Here is a 24,281-nt window from a genome sequence, read left to right on the forward strand (position 1 = left end):
CTTTCTCCATCAAACTGATCAGATGAGTCTCATCAGAAAAAGCACCAATTTGTGTTGCTCACGAGAAGATGACTAACAGAGCAGTGAGGCATAACAGACAGTCGAACTAATAAAACATATTCCAGACACAGCTATCGAATTAGTCGTTATTAGATAACACTGTAGCCATGCAGCTTTCCTCCGAATCGACTGTTAAGTGACTCGTGTGAGCGGTCTGGATTTAGTGTGTGTGTGTGCGAGAGAGAGCGAGGCAGCACAACTGCTCGTCAACAAACAAGTGTTTGCACCTGGCAATTAAAAAAAGAAAAACCTTCCAGAAAAGGGAAACAATTGTGCGTCTCCTCTGGTTCGGCCAATGAGATCATCCTGTCCGTGCTCAGATTAACATGCATATGGCAGCATTCACTTTGATGTGATGAATATTGCACCAAAACAAATGTATACTCCTCCTCCTCCACACACACACACACACAGTTTGTCCTCTCAGATCCTTAATTGCATTAGTATAATACTCAAGATTCACATAACCAGAAGAGACTGACGACAATTGAAAAGCACTTCTTTTTAATCAAATGGATTACACTTTATTGGGAAATTAAATAAAAGAATGCAATGTTGTGAGGGGAAAGCAAAACAACATTGTCCCAAGTGTTAAAACTACATATAAAAAAATGCAGATAAAAGAGAATGAGACGAGACTGATCGCATATATCTGACAGTGAGAAACAACTAATAACAATAGTAAAAGATCTCGGGAGAAGGGTGTCGAGGGACAGACAACGAGCTCGATCTATGAACAGGATATTTTATTCAAACGGTAACCGCAGTGGCATCTTCTTATGGCATTTGTGCTCTGTGTACCACAGAATGCAAAAGCTCCAATCAGTTGCAGAGAGACAGAACCTGGTCCAGGAATTTTGCTACTTGTCTGAGTGCCGTAGAAATGCCTGCAGACTCAGCAGAACTGGAACACACACACAAAAAACAAAAATCAGTACCCAAATCAACGAAGACTGATCATTACTTTTTTAATTAAAACTCTCTAAATAAATAATGTCACTGCATGTGGGATTTTATTTATTTGTTATATCAAAGTGTATGAAATGTAACAGTATTGTTAAGTTATGGTGTAGATGTAACACAAAACATATCATATCATATCATTTTTTATCCTTGATAGATGCTCCTATAAAGTATTGTTTCAAACATCTATTTTTAATCTAGTGCATGAGATATTAGGGTGTCATGTTTCCTATGAATGTATGAATCACTTTGTCTTCCTATTTCAAAATTTTCTTCAACACTGGCGCTGGACTATGGATGGCAAACTATTTATTTAGAATGTAATAATAGTTAAAACAAAAAAGTCACTAGATGGCAGAGCTGCCCTAAGCTGTAGTTCACACCTTCATTACATCTGACATATTGTTACAGACCTGGGATTTCTATCTCAGACAGTGGTGTGGCACTCAGAAACTGGGGGGCCAAATCATAAAAATAAATAAATAAATAAATAAAATCAAATCTAAAGGAGCCAATTTCTACATAATGTTGCTTTAAATAACCTGATAAGAAAAATCAAGTTTCAGCTCAAGTTGTGTCTTTACATGTTGTGTCCAACCAACAGGGCAAAAGATATTCAATTTAAAATTTTAGAAAAGCTGGGAAAAGCAGCAAATCTTGATCAGTGACTCCCCAAACCAGGAATGTTTTGGTATTTTCTTGAGCAATGACAAATCGAAGCAAACTGCTATCAGTTTTGATGCATATACATTTTTTGTTGGTGGATAAATGATGAGTACACTCATCACTCCTGCTTTCATTTGTACACAACAGGGTGCAGGTTTTCGGCCCAGAGGATAGCACCAATGAGTTGAGCACATGTGGGCCTGATAAACAAAACAAACGGTGTGAAGGTAAACAGTCTGCAGGGAGAGTGGAAGAGGACCAAATTGGCCTCATTTCTTTTGGACCTGAAACAGTACAACAAATCCCAACGTTAGCCAGCGTACCTTCCATCTATTCCCGCATTGATTGCAGAAGACGAACGTGGTCATTGGCTCATCAGCACTGCGTGTTTGAACCTGAGAATGACAAAAACAAGCACAAACAGTTTATCACAGCGTGCAGCAGGGCACCTCAAAGCAGACTTTAAATCAAGGAAGACTCAACAAGGTACTTACTGAGCATAGAGTCGCACAGATTTGACAATACAGTGTTATTTTAGCCAAAACAAGTGAATGGACTACAGGGACTTTTTAAGAGTACAATTCAAGCATTTACAATGCAAGGTACCTAAAACAAAAATCTTTAAACTCTTGAACCCCATCACATCTAAAATGTTACTATAAATATAATTGCTAAAAATCAGGTTTACAGAATTCCTTTACACCCACAGCAATCAATGCATATTATACCTTGACGACATTTACCAGCTGTTCACATCAACTATGATTGTAGGATTTGATCATTGATTACTTAATGCTTGCTAATTTTGACGTGCGGGAAGTGATTATGAGCACATCTGCATCTTTGCAAGAGACCAGAACATCCTGCTGCTACTGCCACGGTTAAAATAAAGCACACATTTTCCATCTGAATCCGTACCTGTGTGTAGGTGCAGCACTTCCCCTTGCACTTGCCACAGGTGAAGAGATCAGTCTGAGTGCCTCCAGTAGTGGCCATCTGGTGGTCCCTGACAGCCTCTTTGGTCAAGTTCTTCCTCATTTCCTTCAGCTCATCGCTGGCCATTTCCTACAGAAAAAGAAGAAGGACAGCCATCTTAAAGTAAACTTAATCAGTAACACGTGAATAACACTATGTAAAGGAAAAACAACCCCAGCAGCATTGGAATGACTAAACTACTGACTGTGTGCCAACACCAGGTTCTATAAGATCGGACCATCGACAGCCAACACACCTCTGCAGTCATCTTAGCCATCCGCTCAGGGGTTACACTCCCACACAGCACGGTCCTCCTTAAATTCGGGTTCTTCATATCTTTCAAATTCGAGATCCTGCTCCGCACGCGGTTCTTGTATTTCATGTCTGTGTTCTTAAACTCTTGGAAGACACGTGATGACGGGTCAAGGAATTCAACTTAGGCCATGTAATATTTTAGGGAGTAGGGCGTGAAACTACACTGATAGTAACTGAAGCCTATTAGATGTGTGAGTGTTGAAACATTCAATCAGTTTTTTAAGGTTTTTGGGTTTTTTCTACCTTTAACACTTTAGAGATTTAGACCACTGGTCACAAAACAGTCACTTTAAAGACAAGACATGTAACCTTGGACCTTGACATTTCACCAGCTTTTGACATATTAAAGACAATGAAATTAATTTATAAAAAAATAAACAAATTCAGATCATAAGAACACAAAATAAAGATACTATTCACTATGCACAGTGCCTTTCTGCTTATTTGTGTCATTGGCATATGAAAAAAATGTTTCAACTTAAAATAAAAAGGTCATTTAAAATACACTTACATCCTGGAAGTTACTCAAACAGCTGTTTCAAACTAAATTTCCACTTGACGTAAAGGATATATTCCTCGATCTGTGCTCCAAGTTCACTGCAATCTGCACCAATAGCAATATAATCCTCTATGGGAGAAAAACAGAAGAAAGTCAGAGAGTCAACAGAAAATTAAAAAAAAAAAAACAACAAAACAAAGCACCGTAACTAATCACAGTCACAGATATCCTTGGTTGTAAAGGCGTTTAAGTTGTCATAACAATGTGATTACCTCCAGTCTGCAGAGCATTGGCTATCAACTCTCTGCATTTGAGCCTGATGGAGTCAGAGGTGGTGGGGGCACGAGGAAAGGTGTTGATTAACGAGTTGGTTGAAACTTCGGTGGGCTCGCTCTTGCTGCTGGAGTTACTGCTGGAGCTGCTGTGGGAGCAATGAGAGAACTTGACTCAGCGACTGGAGCAAAAGAAAAACATGCAAAAGTAGAGAATATAATTTGTGTTGGCTGTCAGCGGTGCTTTACGGAACAAAAATGTTACTGTCTTAATGGTACCTTTCTTCTTTTGCCTCTGGGCTTCCCTGTGATGGAGAAACAACAGGTGTTGTTTGTTCTTTCCTCTTTTCTTCTGAAGGTTTGTCTCCACCACCAGGCTCATCTGGAGTACAAGAGATGAAAAATTAGGCAAGTAAGAACACAACATTACAGAAAGATACAAAAGAAGGCCAACACTGACTTTTGCAAAGTCAATACTTTCATATTCTTCACACCTGAATAGCTCTGCATTAACATAAAACAAATGTCATGGTTAATGATACGATTTTTTGCAGAATTTCTTTATAATACCTCTATGAATAAGGTGTCACACGAGCTTTCATAAACAGCAGACAGTTAAGACAGACAGGACACATTGGGGGTGGGAGGAGAAATCCATGAAGCAGAAATTACACAGTAAGGTTAAAATAACAACGTTTCTGGTGATAAACACATGTGAATGGGCAATATATGAACGGATTCTCGGCCATAACATAACAGAAAACATGAACACATCTCACAACGGTAATTCCAGCAGCACAGTAGTACCAGATATTACATCTATTAACCACAATAATATCATTATGATATTTTTTCCTATATTACACAATAACTCAAGGCCCTTTTAAATTAAAATCTTCTCTAGCTGGTGCTTGCTGTCAGTGTAGATGTCTTCACTCAACTCTTTGGCTGTGGTTCATTTGTTTGTACTGTTGAACACCTCACTTATTAACAGCGTGGGTTAAAACAGACATCAGTGATTTAAGAAATTCTGACAAGACATTTTTGATGGCTGGTGTAAACAGAACGTGATATGTTACAACAAGCAAAGGCTCTTGCACGTCATCCAGCGGTTTCCAGTAAGTGAATTGATTGATTCCGACACAGTCGTGCACAACATCTTGGGACAGCCCCCTAAAGCTTAGTTAAGACAATACAAACTAAAAAAAACATTTGAAAAGAAACAATTACCCAAAAGCTTCTTCCACGATTTGATCAGGGACTTGGCAAGGGCAGTCACCTCGTCGTCTGTGCTCTGCTTGCGAATGGCGTTAACGGACATCCCAATTCTGGTAGACTGTGGAGAGACACAGTGTCAGTGTGCTTTGGGGCTTCAGTAATGCCTGTGTCGGAATGAGTCTCAGGGAGAAATGAGAAAAGGTACCTGTAGCAGCTCAAGTGTCATGGGAATGCTGCGCAGCTCCTTCAACAGGTCCAAAGCCCCAGCCTGCAAAGGTAAAGAGAAGGGATGGAAGAGTGTTAGATGCATTTTAACCTATCTCACACTGAACCTCCAACTCTTGGTTGCATACTGATCAGTTTGCTCCATCACAAGTGGGCACTAACAACTGCATCAGCGGAATTTTTACATTTTGAGTATGATTCAGGGAGGTTAAACTTATATTTCTTGACTTAATTGGGCAAAATGAATACAAGAATTGCATTTATTGTTATTATACTAGGTACACATTTATTATTAATTTACTATCAAACTGACAGAAAATTAAACTTCAATGCACAAGTTAAGAGGGAAAAAGAAACACAAATATTGGCAAATACTAGCCTCGCAAAAGTGACGATTTTCTGCTCTTGTTTTGCTGCCTTGAATTATATTAAAAGTATTGTCTTTCGGTTTCAAACTATTAGTCGCACACATAACATGATATTTAGAAATATATCACATTGGGTTTTAATTAAATTGTGATGGTCTTTTTTCACATTTTAAAGACCCGATGATTGCTAAAAACTGATATTAGTATATAATAATTCTAATAGTTTGTTGTTATACAGTTACAGTGGCTAAGCGGCTAGCTGTTAAGCGCGCTTACATTAGCTAATTGGCCGCATGCGAAATCCCAAAACAATACCACAAATATCTGAATGATAACAGAGCAATTTTATTTCAGACATGAATATCTAGCAACATAATCCAGGTTTAAGTTCCCACATCCAACATGTTAACGCGTTGTAAAGGCACAATGCTAGCAAGAACCAGTGTGCTGCTATGTGGCTAGCGGCTAGCAACACACAGCAGCGCCGTAGACATAAACAGAGTTGCAAGCTAGCTGTCTGCGGCTAGTCAGTTAGTCACAACAACAAGTAGCGGGTATTAGCCCTGGAGCTAATTTTTCGTAGTAACGGAGAAGTTACCGGTTGGGAAACATCTCTGGTGAACTGACACATTGTGCTGACAGTGTATTAACTGGCTAGAGGCTCAATTAGCCACACAATTGACTGCTAACCCCATCACATTTCACTAGCGCCAGCGTTAGCTAAACATCCACATCAGCCTGATCGGCTAAGCAGCGGGCAGGTAGGCATTCATTCTTCTCAGACATCTCACCCCGTTTTTCTTCTGCGCCATTTTATCCATCTTTTTCGCAATTCTGATAATATCCTCTTCCTCCTTTTTGCCCATGTTGACTGGTGTGGTGGAGTCCAAAAATCAGGACCGAATGGGATAGAAAATTCGCGACAAAGACCACGCCACTGAAGTAAAAGCAGTGGCGGCGTCTACGGACCGGGACCGTACTGACCCTCCGCTGTGTAGCAGACCTGACTAGCTGATGCGCGATGAGCTCAGGGGGAGTTAATCGAGACTGAACACAAGATTATTCTGAGAGCTGTGAGAGAAGTCAGCGTTCATTCCTCCCCAGTGCATTTATCAGACAAGATGATTTTTTTTTTTTTTTACATATATAAATATCAGGATACACGTCTGTTTTGTCCCTTGTTCTGTACAAACATCTGTCCTCCTGTAACCAAAACGAAACCTCCATTTTGTCAATATCGCTACCTGTCGTTAGATGGTGCCAAATTGCCACTTACATCCTCACCTGGATCAACAATGGACTCTGTTGCAGGAATCCTTTCAAGTTCATGAATAAATATGTGGGTGTTCAATCAAGTAGAAATGTTTCAATCATTACTGTCAAGAGTAATTCTTTGTAAAAATGTGAATATATGCATTGTTTCTTTTCTTGTTCTTATAAGTATTAGTATTTGATGGTATTAGATATTATTTCTTTGGGGTGGGACTGTTCAGCAACAAGATATACATTAACTTGGCTGTTTTGCACAATTTTCTGATTATACATCAACCGCTTAATCAAGAGAGTGATTGCATCAATTTATTTATAATGAAAATTAATAGGCTAATCATTTGCTGCACTTCAGGGGGGGGCCGTAATTAAAATTCACTAAACAAGAAGAAAAAACAAAATCATGGTATTTTTGTTCCGATAGTGATTTTTATTTTTGAAGTTAGCATGCTAACCAGCTAGTCCCAGTCCTGAAAACCTATGTCTCCCAGCAGTCCACAGGTCTTGTGCTGGCTGTGTAAACACAAACCTGTTGGCAAGCTGCACAGCTAACTAAGCTAACAATCTAAGAGTAGCGGCAGTCAAACAGACTACAGTTAGCAGCGGTTAGCTACTGCTAGTGATGTGTTCCCCTATTTATTCAAAATATCAGTTCAACAGTTGGCCAATTTTTACCTATTGCACCTTTCAAGGGCTCGTGTCAATATTTGTTTGGTAGTGTTGACATTTCACTCCTGGAATTAGCCAGTCACAAGGCACAAGGTGACCTTTGGTGAGACTTGTGGATTTTGATGAAGGCAGATCAAACTTGTGACCTTTGAGTAACTGGAACCAGGCCTCGACGACGCCCCACCGTTCACCGTATACTGCATTTATGTGCCACCGCCTGACTTGCTAATTTGGATCTTACTAATCCAAACAGATCAGCGTGTGACATACCACCCACTGACTGAAGGTTAGGCAATCACTGCAAATGATTTGAGCAAAAAATGTTACATGCTGCTGATGGCAGTACAAATAATATCCTGTGTGCATTCAAAAAAGAGCAAAACTGTTAAATATTGTGCCAAAATCCTTCTTATGTTTCATAAATTTAGAAAAGGTAATGGTCACAAATATTAATAATAAAAAAGAAAGTATTAATGAAGCTTTTATTTCATGCTTGATGATGCAATAAAAATTTCCTCATTTTCCCCTTCACCGGTCCTTTCTGTGCAGGTGAAACAGTCTCCATCCACCAGGACACTTTATGTGTGTGTGGGAGGTATTACCAGCTTTTATTCAGTCAGAGGCAGTCGGTAATTGGCATACTGTCTGCAAACCCCACTACAGTGACACAGCTCTCACCCCATTGATGCAATTATATCATTAGCCACTGAATACAAAATGTAAGTCTACAAACCTGAACCTCCCATGTTTGCATACAAAGCTGCAGTATTTCCTCTAATTATGGTCAAAATTCTTATTAATTAACATCTCCAGGATAGTCAACAAGTGCAAATACTGATGCACTGTGTGTTCTGAATTCTGATGGTGGAGTTCCAATACCTGCTGTGAGGTAAAAGTGCTCTCTTAAGACCTTATTCTGCCTCATGCTGTCAGCAGGTGCGCAAAATCTTTAACCTAATCCCTCTTAGGCCTCTCAAATCTGATTAGACAGGCTGCCTGCAAATTAGAAACAGTCCCAGCCACCTGCGGTATCTGCTTGGAGCAATGAAGATTTACTAATATCATCAGACCTGGACCATTCCTCTTCCTAAATGAACTTTCACCACCTTCTTCACTTTGGCACCGACAAAGCCTTTTACTCTACAGTTGCTTTCTCACTTTTTCTATTAGTGCAAATGGCAGGTGAGAAGTTTACAGCCAACAAGAAAACGACGGCTTCTGAAACATTGCCTTTTTTTCCCTTTTTTTTCTTTTTTGCAGTGCAGATTTTCAGTCTTTTTTCAGTCTTCGGCAGTTCCTCCGTGTTTTTTATTTGTGACCTTACCATCATATGCTGATCAAGTGTGAGCAAAGATTAAGCAAATTGGCCATGATGTTGCATGTCTTAAAATAGCCCTCGAATGCTTCTCAGAGGCTTTGACCTGCGCTCGGAGAAATACCGGATGCACTCTTTCTGTTGTTTTAGGGTTTATAATTCAGGTGAAATGTGAGATCTATACGGTAAGGCTTGTTCATATATTTCTGTTGACATGTTTGTTTACTGTCTGTTGTTTTCTTGAGTATCTAAGTGTCTAATCAGCTGATATGTGCCTGGTGTGTCTGGCTTTTGTCTGTTATCATATACAGCATACATCTTATTAGACTTGTGTAGTCCACAGTAGCACTGCGGGTTATTATTATAACAATATTGATGTGGAATCTGTTTTTAAACAAAGTTCCTCACACTGATGCTCTATTATAGACGTATACAAGTTATGAAACCTTTATAGCAGCCTACACAATAGAGGCTCTGTGCTTTATTAAGGTCTACTGACATTATGCAACTATAATGCCAACAACTATCGTAAGTGTACAAAATACACATAAGGCATAAGATATGACATTGAATGTATTCATGATATATTATTGTACATTTAATCATTTAATTCTTTACATAGAGTACAATCTATACACTTGACAGACATGAGTGTATGACAGTGTTTCTTTGGTAAAATGTGATGTTGTAGTCCACAGTAAATACACAGTAATTGTGTTGAATACTTCCTACAGTATTTGTTCAGTACAGTATCCTGTTTCGAGTGTTCACATGGGTTTTTCAATTTTTAGATGATGATGATGGAAAAATTCTAACAGAGACCATTTCTGTCAACGAACTACTCTCGGCAAAGCACCAGAGCTTGGAGTAAGGGGTGCAACATGAAGCAGTGTTTTCAGCCATTTGTGATGAATCAATTGTTTGGAACATGCAGAACATAGAGGTGGACAAGTGGTTTGTGCTGCAGAACTGGTTTGAAAAAGTGTCCAAGGACATTTAAACATGGCTTTCCCACCTTAATTACTTGTCAACATTGGAATCCATTGCAACTGAGTTCATCTTTAAAGCAACACACTGTAAAAGTTGTTGAATGTCATTCCCAGGTCATCAAATACTGAAGCTTGGATTTATGACAGAGCCTAGCAACCCCTAATCAACAATCTTTCCCCAGAAAGTTACATTTTGTCACTTTAAACCTCAAATACCTTAAAAGAAATGTTGTGGTGCCTCACTTTCCTTTTTTCCTACCCTATCATTGGCAGTCAAGCGTTAAACCTCATTTGATTGTAGAAAACCTAAAGTTTCAGTCTGGCTCATTTATAGTCCCAAATGTACCTCAGAAACTCAGGCAAAATACAAACTATTAAGTGTATGTGTAACTTTATGATACTCACAAGACAGTTTTGGTGGAATACCACTTATAAAGTAAAACTTAAAGCTATACTGTAAAATTTCAACATTAAAATTACCTTTGTTTTATATTTTGTTTTGTACTTAACCTTTCCTGCAATGTACTTTTGTAAAAGAGATTTTTGATCTCAGTGACTCTTTGATTAAATAAAGGTTAAATAAAAAATCTGCAATGTGTTCAAGGTAACAGTGCCTTGACTTTGGTCGACTGTCACAATAACTTTCGTGCGAGAGAGGGAGTAACGAAGTCAGCAAATGAGACTAAACGTAACAGCAAAGTTACATCAAGTAAACCTTTAAAACATTCCTTCTTCTGTTTCTGTCATGTTCATGAGATTGGACCCCATGCTACTTATGTCTTTTGTTATGACTGAGAGACCCCTAACACTAAAAATTACATATTGCGCATTTGAAATAAATTGAAATATAACTGCAATAACAAATTGACCACCTCCCTCTCGCCCTCTGCTTTCTTTCCAGCCATCTCCACACCATGAGCAACACACCAGTCCAGGAGCCACCTGCCCGGGAAGTGTCCTCTGGCAGTGGGCAGACGTTACCCTCCCGACCCTTCCAGCCAATCCCTGATCCCTCGGCTTCTAAAAGAGTATGCTTCTTCAAAAGCGGTGACTACAAATTCAGTGGGCATCGCATGGTTGTCAATGCCCGTACATTCAAGACATTCGATGCGCTGCTAGATGCTCTGTCAAAGAAAGTGCCTCTGCCCTTTGGTGTGAGGACCATCACCACACCTCGTGGGACCCACCTGGTCAAGGCTTTGGATGACCTACACGATGGGGGATCATACGTGTGTTCTGATCAGAGACGGGTGAAGCCGTTAAACTTGGAAGAAGTGAACAGGCGGCAGGTACCGTGGAACACCACCCGGCCCTTTAGCGCCGGGCGACGAAAGCGCCAAGTACTCCAGTTTGGCAGAAGGAATGAAGAGGCCAGCAGGCCGGCTAAGGTTACTGAGAGGGTGGCAGTACGGACACCTAAGAAACTTGTGGTTATAAACAACAGGGATCCCACTGTTAAACGCACGATCATGTTGCAGAGAAGAACAGCGCCGACATTCGATGCTTTACTGGATTACTTATCCCAGATCCTGCAGTTCCCAGTGCTGAAACTCTTCTCGACAGATGGCAGGAGAGTAAGTATTTGGACAAAAAAAACAAAACTAAAACTGGAGGTTAAAGCTATTTCAAGGCAACTCCTGAAAATATTTTAAGATTCTTCTTTTGTGAAAAGGGTAGTTTTGAATATTAGAAAACACACTAAACAAAGCTAAATTAAAAGAAAATATCATTACCTCAACTCCGTCAGTTCAATATGAAGCTGTGGCCAGCAGGCTGTTAGCTTAGCTTAGCACTGAGAATGGAAACCAGGCCATGAGTGGAGATTCCAGTCACAGCACCTGGAAGAAAAGTTCCCAACAAACCACCAACCATTAAACCACAAATTGTCTTACTTACGCTTTGTTTTTTGTACTCATTAAACAATCAGATGTAATGAAAAATGGAAACACTTATATAAGTGCACTACATTTATACTATGACAATTTACAATTTAGTATATATTCTAGGGTACACTTGTATGAAATTTATGATGCACTTTTTAAAAGTACATGGAAATACCACTTTAATTATTGCAGAATTTGTGCCTTTATTGTTAGCACAGTGAAACTGAGCTTAATGGCATCTACTTTTAAGTACACTTTTAAAAACACATTTTAAATATACCTTGAATTAAGCACAAAAAGTACAATTATACTTGCAATAATTTTGTTTACTATAAAATATTCCAGTTTATTTTTAACCTGGGATTTTCAGACAAAGCCAGGTTAGCTGTTCCTCCTTGTTAATAGTATTTATGCTAAGTTAAGCTAACTGTCTGCTGGTCTTAGAAGGTATGAGAGTGGTATATTTTCTTGGCAGAAGTCTTGCTAGTTAAACTGAAGTCCCAGTGAAACAGAATTTGCAGCGTCTTTAACTTGGGTAATGTGACACATTTCAAAATGTGTGGTTCAGTTACTACTAGTTACAAGAAACCTGAAGGATTTGCTTGAACTCTGATCTTTGGACGGCTTAAAGCGGCCGTGGTTTAACGTGGAGTGTTCACCTCCACCCCCGCCTGCCCCGCCTGCATTGTTAGATGAGAAGGAGGACGCGGGAGAAACAAACACATTATCCACATTATTTGGAAATATTATGGAATTTGCGGCTGAAATCCAAACGTACACTCAACTGTGGATTCATACTTTACATTACATTTAATCTAACTGCATTTGATTTCTAAATATTCTTGTGAAATTTGCCTTATGTTCCAAAGCGTGCAGTTTCCCACAAGTAACAAAGCAACAACATTTAACCAGACAACACAACCGACACACCAATATATGTTCCATTAGACATCACCAGTGAGTGGCTGCTGTGTGTGTCAATTAAATCACTCCCTTTAGTATTAAGGGCTTAGTCTACCCAGAAACGCTGAGGCATACTTAGAACTCAGACTTGGATCTATTCAAATTACTGCTACCAAGTTCAAGGTGACTCATCAACGGTATTATTAATGTTTTACAAGTGAAACAGGTTCATTTTGATAGAAAAATACATTCTTGACGCATATTAAGCATGTAACAAGAGATAAATAACCCAAGACCACAGCAACAGAAGATCAGAACTCGGAAAATGATTTTTTTCATTTCACTTTACTTGGTAAAATATTTGAAATCTAGAAAAGTTTTTCAACCATGTTGTTTGAATCCTTAATACCCCTGCTGGTGTCCTTGGGTATAGTCTCAATCTCAGGATGCTTAAGGTTAAATTAAGCAAAGGTATGTCTGGGTCACACGATTACAGGACGTGAGGCTGAGGAAAGCTGTCGGCAGACAGATACAAACATGGATCTGTGTGGCAGAAGTACACTGTTTCTCTGAGTTCATGAGTTTAATCTTGGTCTTGGAAACAGCAGCTGACAAAACAGTCCACTTATTCGCTCTATCCAGAGCTTTCTGTTATATCACATGATCGTCAAACATTTCATTCATCATAAGTCGGGTTAAATGTTAAATTTGACTCTCAACTCACTGTCCACTTTTTTCGCTTTTCTTGGAGCTTTTGTTTTTAAAGTCTATAAAAGCATTAAGAGTTGAAAGCTGTCATGAACTCAATGGAACATTAATTGTTATTTTGTTAGAAACTTTGTATCTTTGATTTTGACTTAATGTCAGTCTAGAACCAAAACACAGCTGGGAAATAAATAAATCTTTATGATGGTAGATTTACTTTTTATATTCTTGTTCTGGGAGATCCATGCACATAAAACTACACAACTAAAACAAATGTCGTGGGCATACTTTTCGGTCAGAAGTCAAGGTCTTTACTTTACACATTGTAAAGTACAAGTATTTCCAGAAGAGCTAGTATGTAAGGTGTTATCAGAATCTCTCCCCCCTGGTGAGTTATCAGTCCTTAATCCCTTTTTCCACGTGTCCTCTAACAGCAACAGGCTTCCTGTTAAATGTCACGAGGTCGGAGAACCTTTAAGTGCATCTTATTCCTTCACAGAAAGCCTCATTGTCTGTGATCTTTGGTCGGTTTTAGGAAAATATGAGACCCAAAGAAATGTCAAGTGTACGTGCGATTTTTGATCATTCAAATGTAAAGTCTCTTTTTAGCTGACACGGCTACCTAGGAGTTTAATACACGAGGTGAGTGCACAGTTGTAGCAACATGAATATGACAACGGTGACGAAAGGTGCTTCTGCTCCTCTTTCAGGTCGACGGCCTTGCAGCACTGATCCTGTGCTCTGGAGTTGTTGTGGCAGCGGGCAACGAGCCATTCAGATTAGGAAACTACAGTTTTCACAGAACAGGCCAGGTGGCACAAGTGATGTACATGGACACTGCGGAGCCGTCCATGTTGCAGCCCACAGCTCGTAAGTGTTGATCAGTGCGACAGATAAAATTTTCTGTAAAAAAGGACTGAGTGAAAACAGACAGATCGTTTAACATGGACATTTTATCTACAGACATATTCCTTAAAACGTGTAGTCCTGTGAGGATTTTCACAGCAGATTTCATCTCACTGTTTATTTTTTTGTATGCAGCTGGTGATCGGTGTGTCATAACAGAGGAGAAGGATGAATGCACACTCCCATCAATTCTGCTTCTTTATGATGTGTGCGTCACATGTTTAATGCAGTGGTTATTTATTGTTAAAGGGTCAGTTCACCCAATTTGTACAAACAGAAATTGCTCACCTATCTCTAGTAGCATTTTGTGCCTCGACCCCAATCCAATGTTTACTTGATACAATAGTATAGAAAAATGAAACTCTATACCTCCGTGGATACAACAGCAAAAAGAAAAGAACACACTTTATTGTTTTAAACAACAACTTGGTACAGAAAAAATTCAATGAACACAGCCAACATGTAGTAATCATAATATCTGTATAGCCTTGGGTTGAAATTCTGATTGTAGACCTTCTTTTTTATAGCTTTGATACTTTTGATAGTAATACTATGAAGTGCATAATTAAAAGAGATTGTAACTTCTACGTATGGTATGGAAGAGATATCATCTTATCGACATTTCTGACAACTTTAGTAAACGACCCTCACAAGAATACACCAAAACACAAGATCACCACCACTCTTATGTCTATAAAGTAAGCAAGTTTATGACCAAAGGGTTGACGGTTCAAATCCCTGGATGGGCAGGATAAATCTGGGCTGAGCAAGTAAAAGGAAGCACTTCCCCCTTTCTCATTACCACCACAAGGTGCCCTTGAACAAAGCACTTAAGACCTTTAACCCCAAACCCTCCAGTGGATCTGCTCAGTGGCAACCAGATCAGACTGTGAATATACAGGGCAGCTTCCAGGTGTGAATGTGTAACTGTGTCACTGTGATCAGAGCATTCCTGCATAAGACAGCATCGATCTTAGTGAACCAACCCTAGAGCCAGGAAACAGTTAGCTTAGCTTAGCGGAAAGACAGGGGGAAAAGGAAAACAGCTTGCCTAGTTGTGTCCAGAGGTAACAAAATCTGCCAACTAAAGCTCTCTAATTAACGCATATATCATGTTTGTTTCATCTACATGAAAAGTGCGTGCCTTTGCTGACAGTCAGATTTTTTTTTAGTAATTGTTTTGGCCTGTATTGATAGTACAGGCTCAAGATAAGACAGGATGAAAGAGTGGGGGGGAGCGACACACAGCAAATGGTCCCCAGGCTGGGATTCGAGCCCGCGGCCGCTGCAGCGAGGACAAAGCCTCTGTACATGGGACAGCTGCTCTACCAACTGAGCTAAACAGCACCCTAGATTTATTTTCTACCTTCAAACAAAGCTAGGCAAACTGAATTTTAGCATATGATGCATGCCAGTGCTCTTTAAAGCAAAAAATGGTAGTTCCTAAAATGTCACACTAATCCTTTAAATGTTCCTACCAAACCAATATGAACACAACATGGCGCTCACATCCTTAAATATTGTTTTTCTTTCTTTGTCCTTCAGAGAACAACAAATCCATCTCAAGTGGTCGAGGCTCAAGGAACTTCTCCCTGTCATCAGAGCGATATATCGTTGACCAAGTAAACAAGTCTCGGAACGGAACCGTGAATTGTAACCCGCATCAGCGGAGTGGATCGTTCGAGAGAGAAGTCAACCATCAGCGCACCTCCGTGGAGACACGTGGAACGGTGAAGGTGGGCAACGAGCGTCACGCTTTGATCGTACCTCAGGAAGATGACATTGAAAAGTCTTTCCGTGTGAATCAAGACGGCAGCATGACGGTGGAGATGAAAGTCCACCTGACCATTAAAGAGGAGGAGATGCTCCACTGGACTACAACAGTCAGCCGCTCCAGCCTTAGCAAGAGGGCAGCTTGTAGCTCGATTTCGGAGTCGGGCAGAAGCTCACCTGACTCGAACAACGCCTTTGCCAAAGACTCCTCTAGCGTCAGTGAAGACGACACAAAAGAGGAGAACCATCCCGCCGGGGCTGGAAAGGGGGTCGGCTTTAACGACGGGCAAGTATACGAGAGCTACACTCCCACAACTCTGGGCAAAGCAAAAACAAGTTTCAAGCGCACTCCCACGCCAGGTCCCCAGCGTGTTAGTAAGAAGGCGTCTGTTGAGAGTGTGAAGACGGTGACGGAGACGGGGGTTCAGGAGAGCACCCTGGGACATTATTCCTACATGGAGAGGACGGCTGATGGTGAGACAACTGAGGGATACTGCGTTGTCCGACATAGCAGCAGCAACACAAAGCCAGTCCCCAAACCTCGGAAAACTGCATCTGCAGGGGCGAACAAGAAAGGCTCCCACTCCTCCATCAGGTCGTCAGGACTGGCTGAAGTTCTTCAGATAGAGAATAACGGGATGGAGGTCAGAGAGACTGTCATGCACATTTACGAGAGTCAAGGTTGCTACGACAACTATTATGCAAATGAAGAATATAGCGCAGACGGTGCTGCAGCACCCGAAAGCAAACCATCCACTGTCCCATCCAGCAATGATATAGATTTTTCTACTACCGACTCGCTACAAAGACCAAAAGAGGAGATGTTATCATTGTCATCAGAGCCAATAACACACAAGCTTACGACAGCGTCAAACTCCCAAATACAGGGGACAGAAAACAAAGACAAAACTCCCCGAGCTGACAGGGAAAAGAAAGTGGTTCACCCTTCTAGAAATCAGAAGAGTTCAACGAGCAGCTCAGATAAAAAGCAAAAGGAAAGCCCCTCAAAACAAAGCAAACGGTCATCTACAGACAAACTCAGGAGCAATACCGGCACAGGAAAAAAGAGTTTGAATTCATCGGAGAGTGCCAACAGCGGCCAAAAGAGTCGAGGAGCAGAAAAACCTCAAAGTCAGAAAGTGAAAAAGGATGAAAAGACGCCAAGAAAAGAGCAAGCCTTATTAGCTAGCACAGACAATTTGAGAAGGACCCCATCTCTGAGGAAAAATCTGAATGAAGCAGCTGCTAAAGATAACGGCCATAATGTAAATACGCCGACTGGGCGGCCTCAAATGAAGAAGAACATTTTAGACATTTTACAACCCAAAAAGTCGCTGTTGCCCGGCAAGAAGACAATAAGCAAGCCCAAATCCATGATCGAAAACAGAACATCGACGCCCAAAAAGTCTTCTGAGTTGGGTGAGAGTTTTTCGATGCCTTCTCTCAATCCTTCTCCCTCTGAAATCCACCAGTATGTCGAGAACTGGTTGGAGAAGGCTGAACCAGAGTCAGCGCCGTACACTGAGGAAGACATCGCAGACGTATCGGAGCCTCAAACAAAAGTTGTGTTTCAGATAGGCGGGGATTCTGAATCCGATGAAACGAACGGATGCCAGACGAGTCCAGATGAGGAAAATCCACCGCCTGCTGATGCTGTCAAGAAATCGGCTTCATGTCTGTCTGTGCCCCATTGTCATGCGGCGCCGGCCACAGCTCTCCCGCACAACGAACAATATGCGAGAGGTTTGTGTGTTTCGATGCCGAGTGTCAGAGTCGATCCCGGACACCAGGAGAACAGAGTGAGGGCGCACAAATCTGCAGAGGCCATCGGCCCAGCTGCTAATGAATCAGCTTCATCTGAGCCCAGTGCTTTAAGTCCCAAAGCAAGAATCAGACCTGTCCTGCAGCAACTTTGTTCATCGGTTCAGTGCATCAGAAACGCGCCTGAGACGAGCACAACGTCCAACCTCGAGAAGTCCAACAGCCTTCCTGATTTCCCAACGCAGGTGGCTTCAGTGTTCGGCTCATCGTGTAAAGCCTTCCTGTCGTTCTTATCAGTGATGACCCTGCGAGACAACCTAACACCGAACCAGTCAAGATCCGGCTCTGAGGCCATGTTAATGATGGAATCCCTGCAGAAAATCTCTACCATGGAGGACGAGGCGGAGCAAAGGGCAAGCTTGACGGACCTGCAGAGCAGCGCGTCTTCTCAGCTCAGAGAACACTGGAAGGATTTCCAGATCCTGAGGGAAAGGCTTGAGAGTGAACCGCTGTCCCCAAGAGTCTCAGAAACAGAATTCGCCCTGGATGTTGTCTCCGAAGGAGGCGACGTATTTGAGGATCAGCATATGGTTATTGACGAGCTGATGGAGGAACTGAATATGCCGCAAGATCTCCGGGAGCAGATTTCTTCAACAATCCAACAAGCCAGAAGTTTCTACCCTGTAGATGAGAGCACCTTCGTTGAAATCGAAAAAGACCAGTCGGAAACAGATGAAGATGTGGAAAAATTTGTTGAAGGGTGTGAAACACCAGAGCCTGGTACTACCTGCACAGCTGAGGGCATTATTCAGACAAAACATGATGGGCAACAGGGCATGTTGAATGAAGCAGAGCAAGAAGCTGATAAAGTTCAGGAAATGGACATTGATGTAAAAGAATCAGAACTATCACAGACAGGCAAAGATGAGCCATTAGAAGAGAGAGAAAATGCAGGGGAACAGGCAGAGGAGGAGGATGGAGAACCAAAGGAGATAGATGATGGTAGTGCTGGTGAAGAGACAGAAATAGGAGAAAATGAAAGTGAGGAAGAAGCAGAACAGGCTGCAGTGACAGAGGTAATAATGGATGATAATGGGCAGGAGGAATGGGAGGAGGAAAAAGGAAATGAGGAGGAAACTATTGGCAAAATAGAGGAAGGGATAGAGGAAGAGATGACAGTGGATGAAGAGGCCGAGGCAGAGGAATCAGACGTTGGAGAGAAAGAAGTGGTTGAGGAGATTGATGAGGGGATAATGGATGATGATGATGAAGAACTGAGAGAGGAAGACAACGTTGAAGACACAGATGAGAGAGAGGGTGAGGAGGAGGAGGAGATAGAGGAGGAGGAAAGGGAGGATGATGAGGTTGTTGTAGAGGTAGATGCGGTCACTGGGGAGACAGATGAAGGAGAGAGGGTAGATAATATTGAAGAAGAGGGGGAGGAAGAGGAAGTTACTTTGATTGAGGATGCAGAGGACGAAGCAGAGGAAGGTACTGTAGAGAATGAGGAAGAGGAAATGGCAGAGGTTATTGATGAGAGAGTGGAAGAAGAAGAGGTAGAAAATGTAATCGAAGAGGTGGAAGAGGAGGAGGAGGAAGAAGACACTTTTATTGAGGATGCAGAGGAGGAAGCAGGGGAAGGTGTTGAAGAGCAGGAGGAAGAGAAAATGGCAGAGGTTATTGAGGGGAGAGAGGAAGTCGAGGAGGGTCAAAATGTGATTGAAAAGATGGAAGAAGAGGAGGAGGAGGAAGATACTTTTATTGAGGAGGCAGACAAGGAAGCAGGGGAAGATATCGAAGAGGAAGAGGAAATGACAGAGGTTACTGAGGAGAAAGAAGAGGTTGAAATTGTAATGGAAGAGATCGGAGAGGAGGAGGAAGAAAAAGATGTAGTTACAGAGAAAGATGCAGTTATTGAGGAGGAGGGAGAGGAAATGGAGGAGGTTATCGAGGAGGACGCTGGAGAGGATGTTGAAGAAGGAGGCGAGGATGTCGAGGTTAAAATAGAAGACAGGGTGGTTACAGATGAGGAAGAGGAGGAGCAGGAAGCTGACAAAACTATAGATGAGGAAGAAGAATGTGATGAGGGCGAAGAGTGCAGGAAAGAAAGTAGTGTTGAGGAGGAATCTGTAGAAGAGAAAGACGTCGTGGAGGAGGCAGAGCTCGAAGGAGACGCGATAGAGCAAATACTAAACAAAGGAGTGACGGGAGATGATGAAGATAATGAAAGCAATGAGTTCACTGATGGGTCAGATGAGATGGAAGAGCGAGCGATAGAAGAGGAAAGGGTTTCTGGTGACGCAGGCAGTATTGCTGGTGAAATCCTACTAGAGGAGGCCGCATATTTGCAGGAGCAGAGCAGCAGCGAGGAGGAAGCAAATGTGGATGCCAAGGTGGGAAAACAAGACACCGAATCACCAACCAAACAATCCTCCGAGGGTCAGTGTGAGGATGAAAAAGGTAACGGAACGGACACCGTTCACGAACTAGAGACCGACGAGGAGAGGCGAAGCAGTCTGCCACATCCGGTGGAAATATCACAGGAACTACTCGACTTTGTTAACTCGGCCCTGCAGTCCTCCTCGCTTATATTCACGTACGACGCTCAGGGGAAGATCAGGATAGAGCCGGATAATGCCCGAGTCGTGCAAACTAAAACTGTCATTCCGAGAAGCAGAGAGGATAGTTCGTACGGCTTGAAGCGCCTCCCGAGTCCGATCACCTCAGATTTGTCCGACTACAGGCCCGAAACGTCGGAGAGTGGGGGATATAAATCTCAGGACTCCGTGGATATCGTCACAGAGAGCGGAGACAGCGCTTCAGAGAAACCTCCTCTGACCCGTGGACACAAGGCCGACATTTCTAGCGGGATGGCGAATGTGCAGCGAGGTGACTCTAAACTGTCCAGTGGAAGTCGTTCAGAAGCCTTGCGCGACTCCCGATTAAAAAGTGGAGGGAGTTTCTCTTCCCTTGACTCGGGCACTAAAGCCTCAAGAGAGGATCTGTCTTATTTCAGCGGCGCAAGCTCACAAAAAGCAGACAACGAAGCTGCCCCGGAGGCCGCACAGTGCGTTTCTCTCGCCTCCGAGAAAGACTCTACTGACGGGGTTCTGATCGACCGAGGCAGATGGCTGCTCAAGGAGAACCACCTTATCCGAAAGTCCCCCCCGGTCTCCCTGGGAATGTACGGAAACGCAGACAGCTCGTCCATGGACACGGGTCAGGAGAACTTGAGCGAGGATTCCCTGTCTCACTGTAAAGCCCAGCCCAACCCTCTTGCAGCCATATCCTCATCGGAGCTCGAGGAGATGGCGAAGCCTCAAACCCCGAAGTGCACCTACTACAACATGCCACACGGAAGCGACTCGGACCCGTTCATGGATGATTCCAGTTACAAAAGTGGGAAAAGGGATTCGAGCAGTGCCAGGGGGCGAGGCGTCAGGGTCTCACCCACGATTGACACTTCCCGAACGTGGGCGAGTAAAAATGGTAGCATGTCTTCTTTTGCATCAGTCGAGTTTAAAATAGCGGACAGGAAAGTGCATCCTGAGGGGGAGTCCTCTGCCGTGACACGGGCGAGAAGGACATCTAGTGGAGGAGGCCGTGTACTGCAGGCCCAGGACTCCCTGGACACACTGCATGTGAGATGTGGCCAGTACTGTCCCATATTATGAGAACAGGACATTGTGTTTCACATGTGCTGCCCCTGCATGCAGCATTATTCTTGTTTTAATGCAGCTGAAGATGTTTCATGTTTTGTCAAATAATCATGAACAATAACTTTTCTCACTGCCCCGCTGGACTTGCAGAAATGTGCAGTGAGTGGAGAGACCTGTGCCTCATATTTATGCTGTATTCGGTTTAAAATGTCATTTTGCACTTGTTAACTTCGACGCTGACATCCATCACAGAACTGCGCATGTGGAATGTAACAATTTCTGCAAAAAAAGAAAAAAGAACAATGTTTTTACCGATTCAATGCTCCTGACTGTACATCACTGTATTATCCAAGCACCACAAGGTGTCAGTTGCTTGTTTGATATGCGACACATCACAGAAATGACTGTATCTGCCAAGGAAAGCAGATTGTGTTCTGCGGAGACTTCCTATGAAAGATGTGGACACTATGAAGTTCAGCATGTTGCTCCTTCAAAGAACAACTGTTCAGAACTTATAAAGAAGTGTGAACTGATTTTTCTGTCAAAGCACCACATTTTCTATCAGGCAGCTTCTAACAAAACGTTGTTTCTGGCTGTAAAGATATTCAATAAAAACATGTTTGATTTTTCAATTGTGGGGTACCCCACTTCAGTGAAGTCACGGACCTACATGAAAGAGAGATTAAATAAAGTCCAAGCTAAAGCAGCAGAGGTCGGCAGTCAGAGTTGAACGTGTAAATTCTCATTTTCTGTAACTGCAGTTTGTGTTTATATCTCCCAGCATCAAGACTTTTAAAATGTTTCAACAAAGCTTTCTTCTTTACTGCATCAAACTGCTTAAAAACTAAATAATTCATGTGTTCAAATGATGTGTCAATGTTAAAAGGTGCTGCTCGTAGTCAGAGAACTAGCTATCTGTGGCTCCCCATCAGTTTTACAGAGCTTTATATAGTGAGTTCAAGCTGATTATTTAGCTGTCTGGCCGCAACAATTACTGTTTTCAGTTCCCTCTCGCTGCACTAACCCTAACAGCAGGCAGCTACTGTCAGTGCTAAAGCTCCACAAGCCTGTATTTTTCCTGTTCAGCACCAAACAGCAGAAAGACAATGTTATGGACTAGCTGGTGATGGACAGGGGGGAGCATTTAGCAGCTAAGGAACAAGTCCCCGGTTTGTGCCTAAGCAAACATTCGGGTCACGGGGGCACCCATCAGTGTCTCTAAAAGATAATTAACAGGCAATGTCTGAAAAATGATGACTTCTCTGTGCAGACTCATGTATGCCCATGGTAAAGTCGTTGTTATGAGATGAATAGTCAACATTATGAGATACATGGGAAATTAACTTCCATACTCTTTTAATCATTTGTATGGGAAAAAAATGGAAATAAAATCTGTTGAATGAAGTAAAAGATTTTTAGCCTGTTTTCTAAGCTAAAAGAAAAAGAGCTAGCATGGTACCTGCACTTTTTTTTTCTTTTTTTCCCCTCCAGAAGTCCCAATGACTCTTCCAGACATCCAAATTTAAAATATATGTTTTTGAGCAAACCATTGCAAGTTAGTTATCTTTTAGGGAAACTGACAACCCCTATGACTCGGATGTATGCTAATAAATCGGTCAGTCAGTCAACCCAATTTTGTCACTAGTGACAACGATCTGAACGTCAAACTGCTTATGGGAGTACATACATTATATATTTCATAACTGAAGCTCATTTATGAGCTTATATAAAATGCAGATGATTGCAGGAAGAGAACAATACATCTTCTGTGTTTGCATTTTTCTTTCTCGAATTCAAAAGAAAATCTAATAGTAAATTCGCTGTTAATTACATTTGTGGTTGAGATACAAACGGGCGAAGATAATCCCACTCATGACAACTGCCTTAAAGCATCTTTGGACTGGGGTGACATTTGACTTTCATGAGGTTATTAACTCAGATGAGCATGTGAATTCAGAATGGGCCTTGGGCTTACAGCATATTTTGTTAATTCTTAGAACTGGAGTGCAACACAGCGCCAAAGTCCAAATTGCAGCCCAGCCCTGACTCACGCTGGAGGGGGTTTCTTTCTCTTATCTCTTTAACTAATCATGTCAGGGGGTCAAAAAGTGGGGTGATTTACTTTGATATTATTCTGAATTGTCATGACGAGGTATTATCAAGTATGTTTTTTCTTCTCTCTACACACTTGAAGGGTTCGTCTCTCTCTTACCCACTCATCCGGAGGCAGGTGAGTGTGCAGAGTGTCATCTGCAGCTGCCAGTCTTGTCTGGGTGATGCCCCCCTGATGCAGTCAGCCATATGCAAGTGACACATGTGATGTGATGGTCACTGACAGAGCAGCTTGAAATAAGTCTGGCCAGAGGATATTATCCTTGACACAAGTCTAATGACAGCGGGTCATTTGAGAATTTGATGCTGTGTATTGGACGTGTCATGTGGACGACAGGGGTGAAATGCTGGGAGGTTGTTGTTTCCCCGCGTCCCCTCAGCGTCCCTGACCCAATCACTCTCTGCAAAAAACACGCACGGAGAGACACAAAGAAAGAGTGAGACAAAGAGAGCGAGAGTGAAAGAGAGGTCTTTACAGGGTGACCGTACTGGATTCTTTCCAAGGGTTTTGTCAGTCACTATGGAGATTTGGAAAATAGCCCCTGCAGTTTAATTCCTCTGTTGTTACTCTGGCCGAAAGGTATCCAGTGGAAGCTCGTCTCTGTCGTCTCGTACTCTGCTCTTTTTTGCTGACCGCCGACAGAAAAGCCGGAGCTTGGGTTCCCTTAATGCTTAAGAAAAACAGCTCTCAGCAGATATAGAAAAGAAAGAATCCTCAGTGTAACATGGTGGATTCACCATCAAGGGCCTTTATTTGGAAGTAAGAATTCTGCATT

General features: G+C 42.1%; 2 protein-coding genes across 2 annotated transcripts; one reads left to right on the forward strand and one right to left on the reverse strand.

The window, feature by feature from the left end:
* Window positions 1–542: 542 nt before the first annotated feature.
* tcea1 (transcription elongation factor A (SII), 1) lies at window positions 543–6,566 on the reverse strand. Its single transcript, XM_037085165.1, has 10 exons — window positions 6,353–6,566; window positions 5,174–5,236; window positions 4,981–5,086; window positions 4,030–4,132; window positions 3,751–3,899; window positions 3,551–3,607; window positions 2,921–3,075; window positions 2,608–2,754; window positions 2,013–2,084; window positions 543–964 (listed from the first exon to the last, which is right to left on the reverse strand). Exons 1-10 carry the CDS (start codon window positions 6,425–6,427, stop codon window positions 956–958), a joined length of 936 nt encoding a protein of 311 aa, XP_036941060.1. The 5' UTR covers window positions 6,428–6,566; the 3' UTR covers window positions 543–955.
* Window positions 5,243–22,578, forward strand: LOC119011796 (oxygen-regulated protein 1). Its single transcript, XM_037085164.1, has 4 exons — window positions 5,243–6,322; window positions 10,705–11,377; window positions 14,005–14,164; window positions 15,746–22,578. Exons 2-4 carry the CDS (start codon window positions 10,718–10,720, stop codon window positions 21,406–21,408), a joined length of 6,483 nt encoding a protein of 2,160 aa, XP_036941059.1. The 5' UTR covers window positions 5,243–6,322; window positions 10,705–10,717; the 3' UTR covers window positions 21,409–22,578.
* Window positions 22,579–24,281: the final 1,703 nt, after the last annotated feature.

The sequence above is a fragment of the Acanthopagrus latus genome, chromosome 21 (assembly GCF_904848185.1).
Source record: "Acanthopagrus latus isolate v.2019 chromosome 21, fAcaLat1.1, whole genome shotgun sequence".
Lineage (NCBI taxonomy): Eukaryota > Metazoa > Chordata > Actinopteri > Spariformes > Sparidae > Acanthopagrus > Acanthopagrus latus.

Bases quoted from the DNA above. Each gene is read 5' to 3' on its own strand.
- tcea1 (XM_037085165.1), bottom strand. From the start codon at position 6,427: ATGGGCAAAAAGGAGGAAGAGGATATTATCAGAATTGCGAAAAAGATG. The intron at 3,076-3,550 runs ATATCCTTTACG...ACCCGTCATCAC, and splicing joins TGGAGCACAGATCGAGGAAT to GTGTCTTCCAAGAGTTTAAG. The intron at 2,085-2,607 runs GTACGGATTCAG...TGTCATTCTCAG, and splicing joins AGTGCTGCACCTACACACAG to GTTCAAACACGCAGTGCTGA.
- LOC119011796 (XM_037085164.1), top strand. From the start codon at position 10,718: ATGAGCAACACACCAGTCCAGGAGCCACCTGCCCGGGAAGTGTCCTCT. The intron at 11,378-14,004 runs GTAAGTATTTGG...CTCCTCTTTCAG, and splicing joins TCTCGACAGATGGCAGGAGA to GTCGACGGCCTTGCAGCACT. The intron at 14,165-15,745 runs GTAAGTGTTGAT...TTTGTCCTTCAG, and splicing joins CATGTTGCAGCCCACAGCTC to AGAACAACAAATCCATCTCA.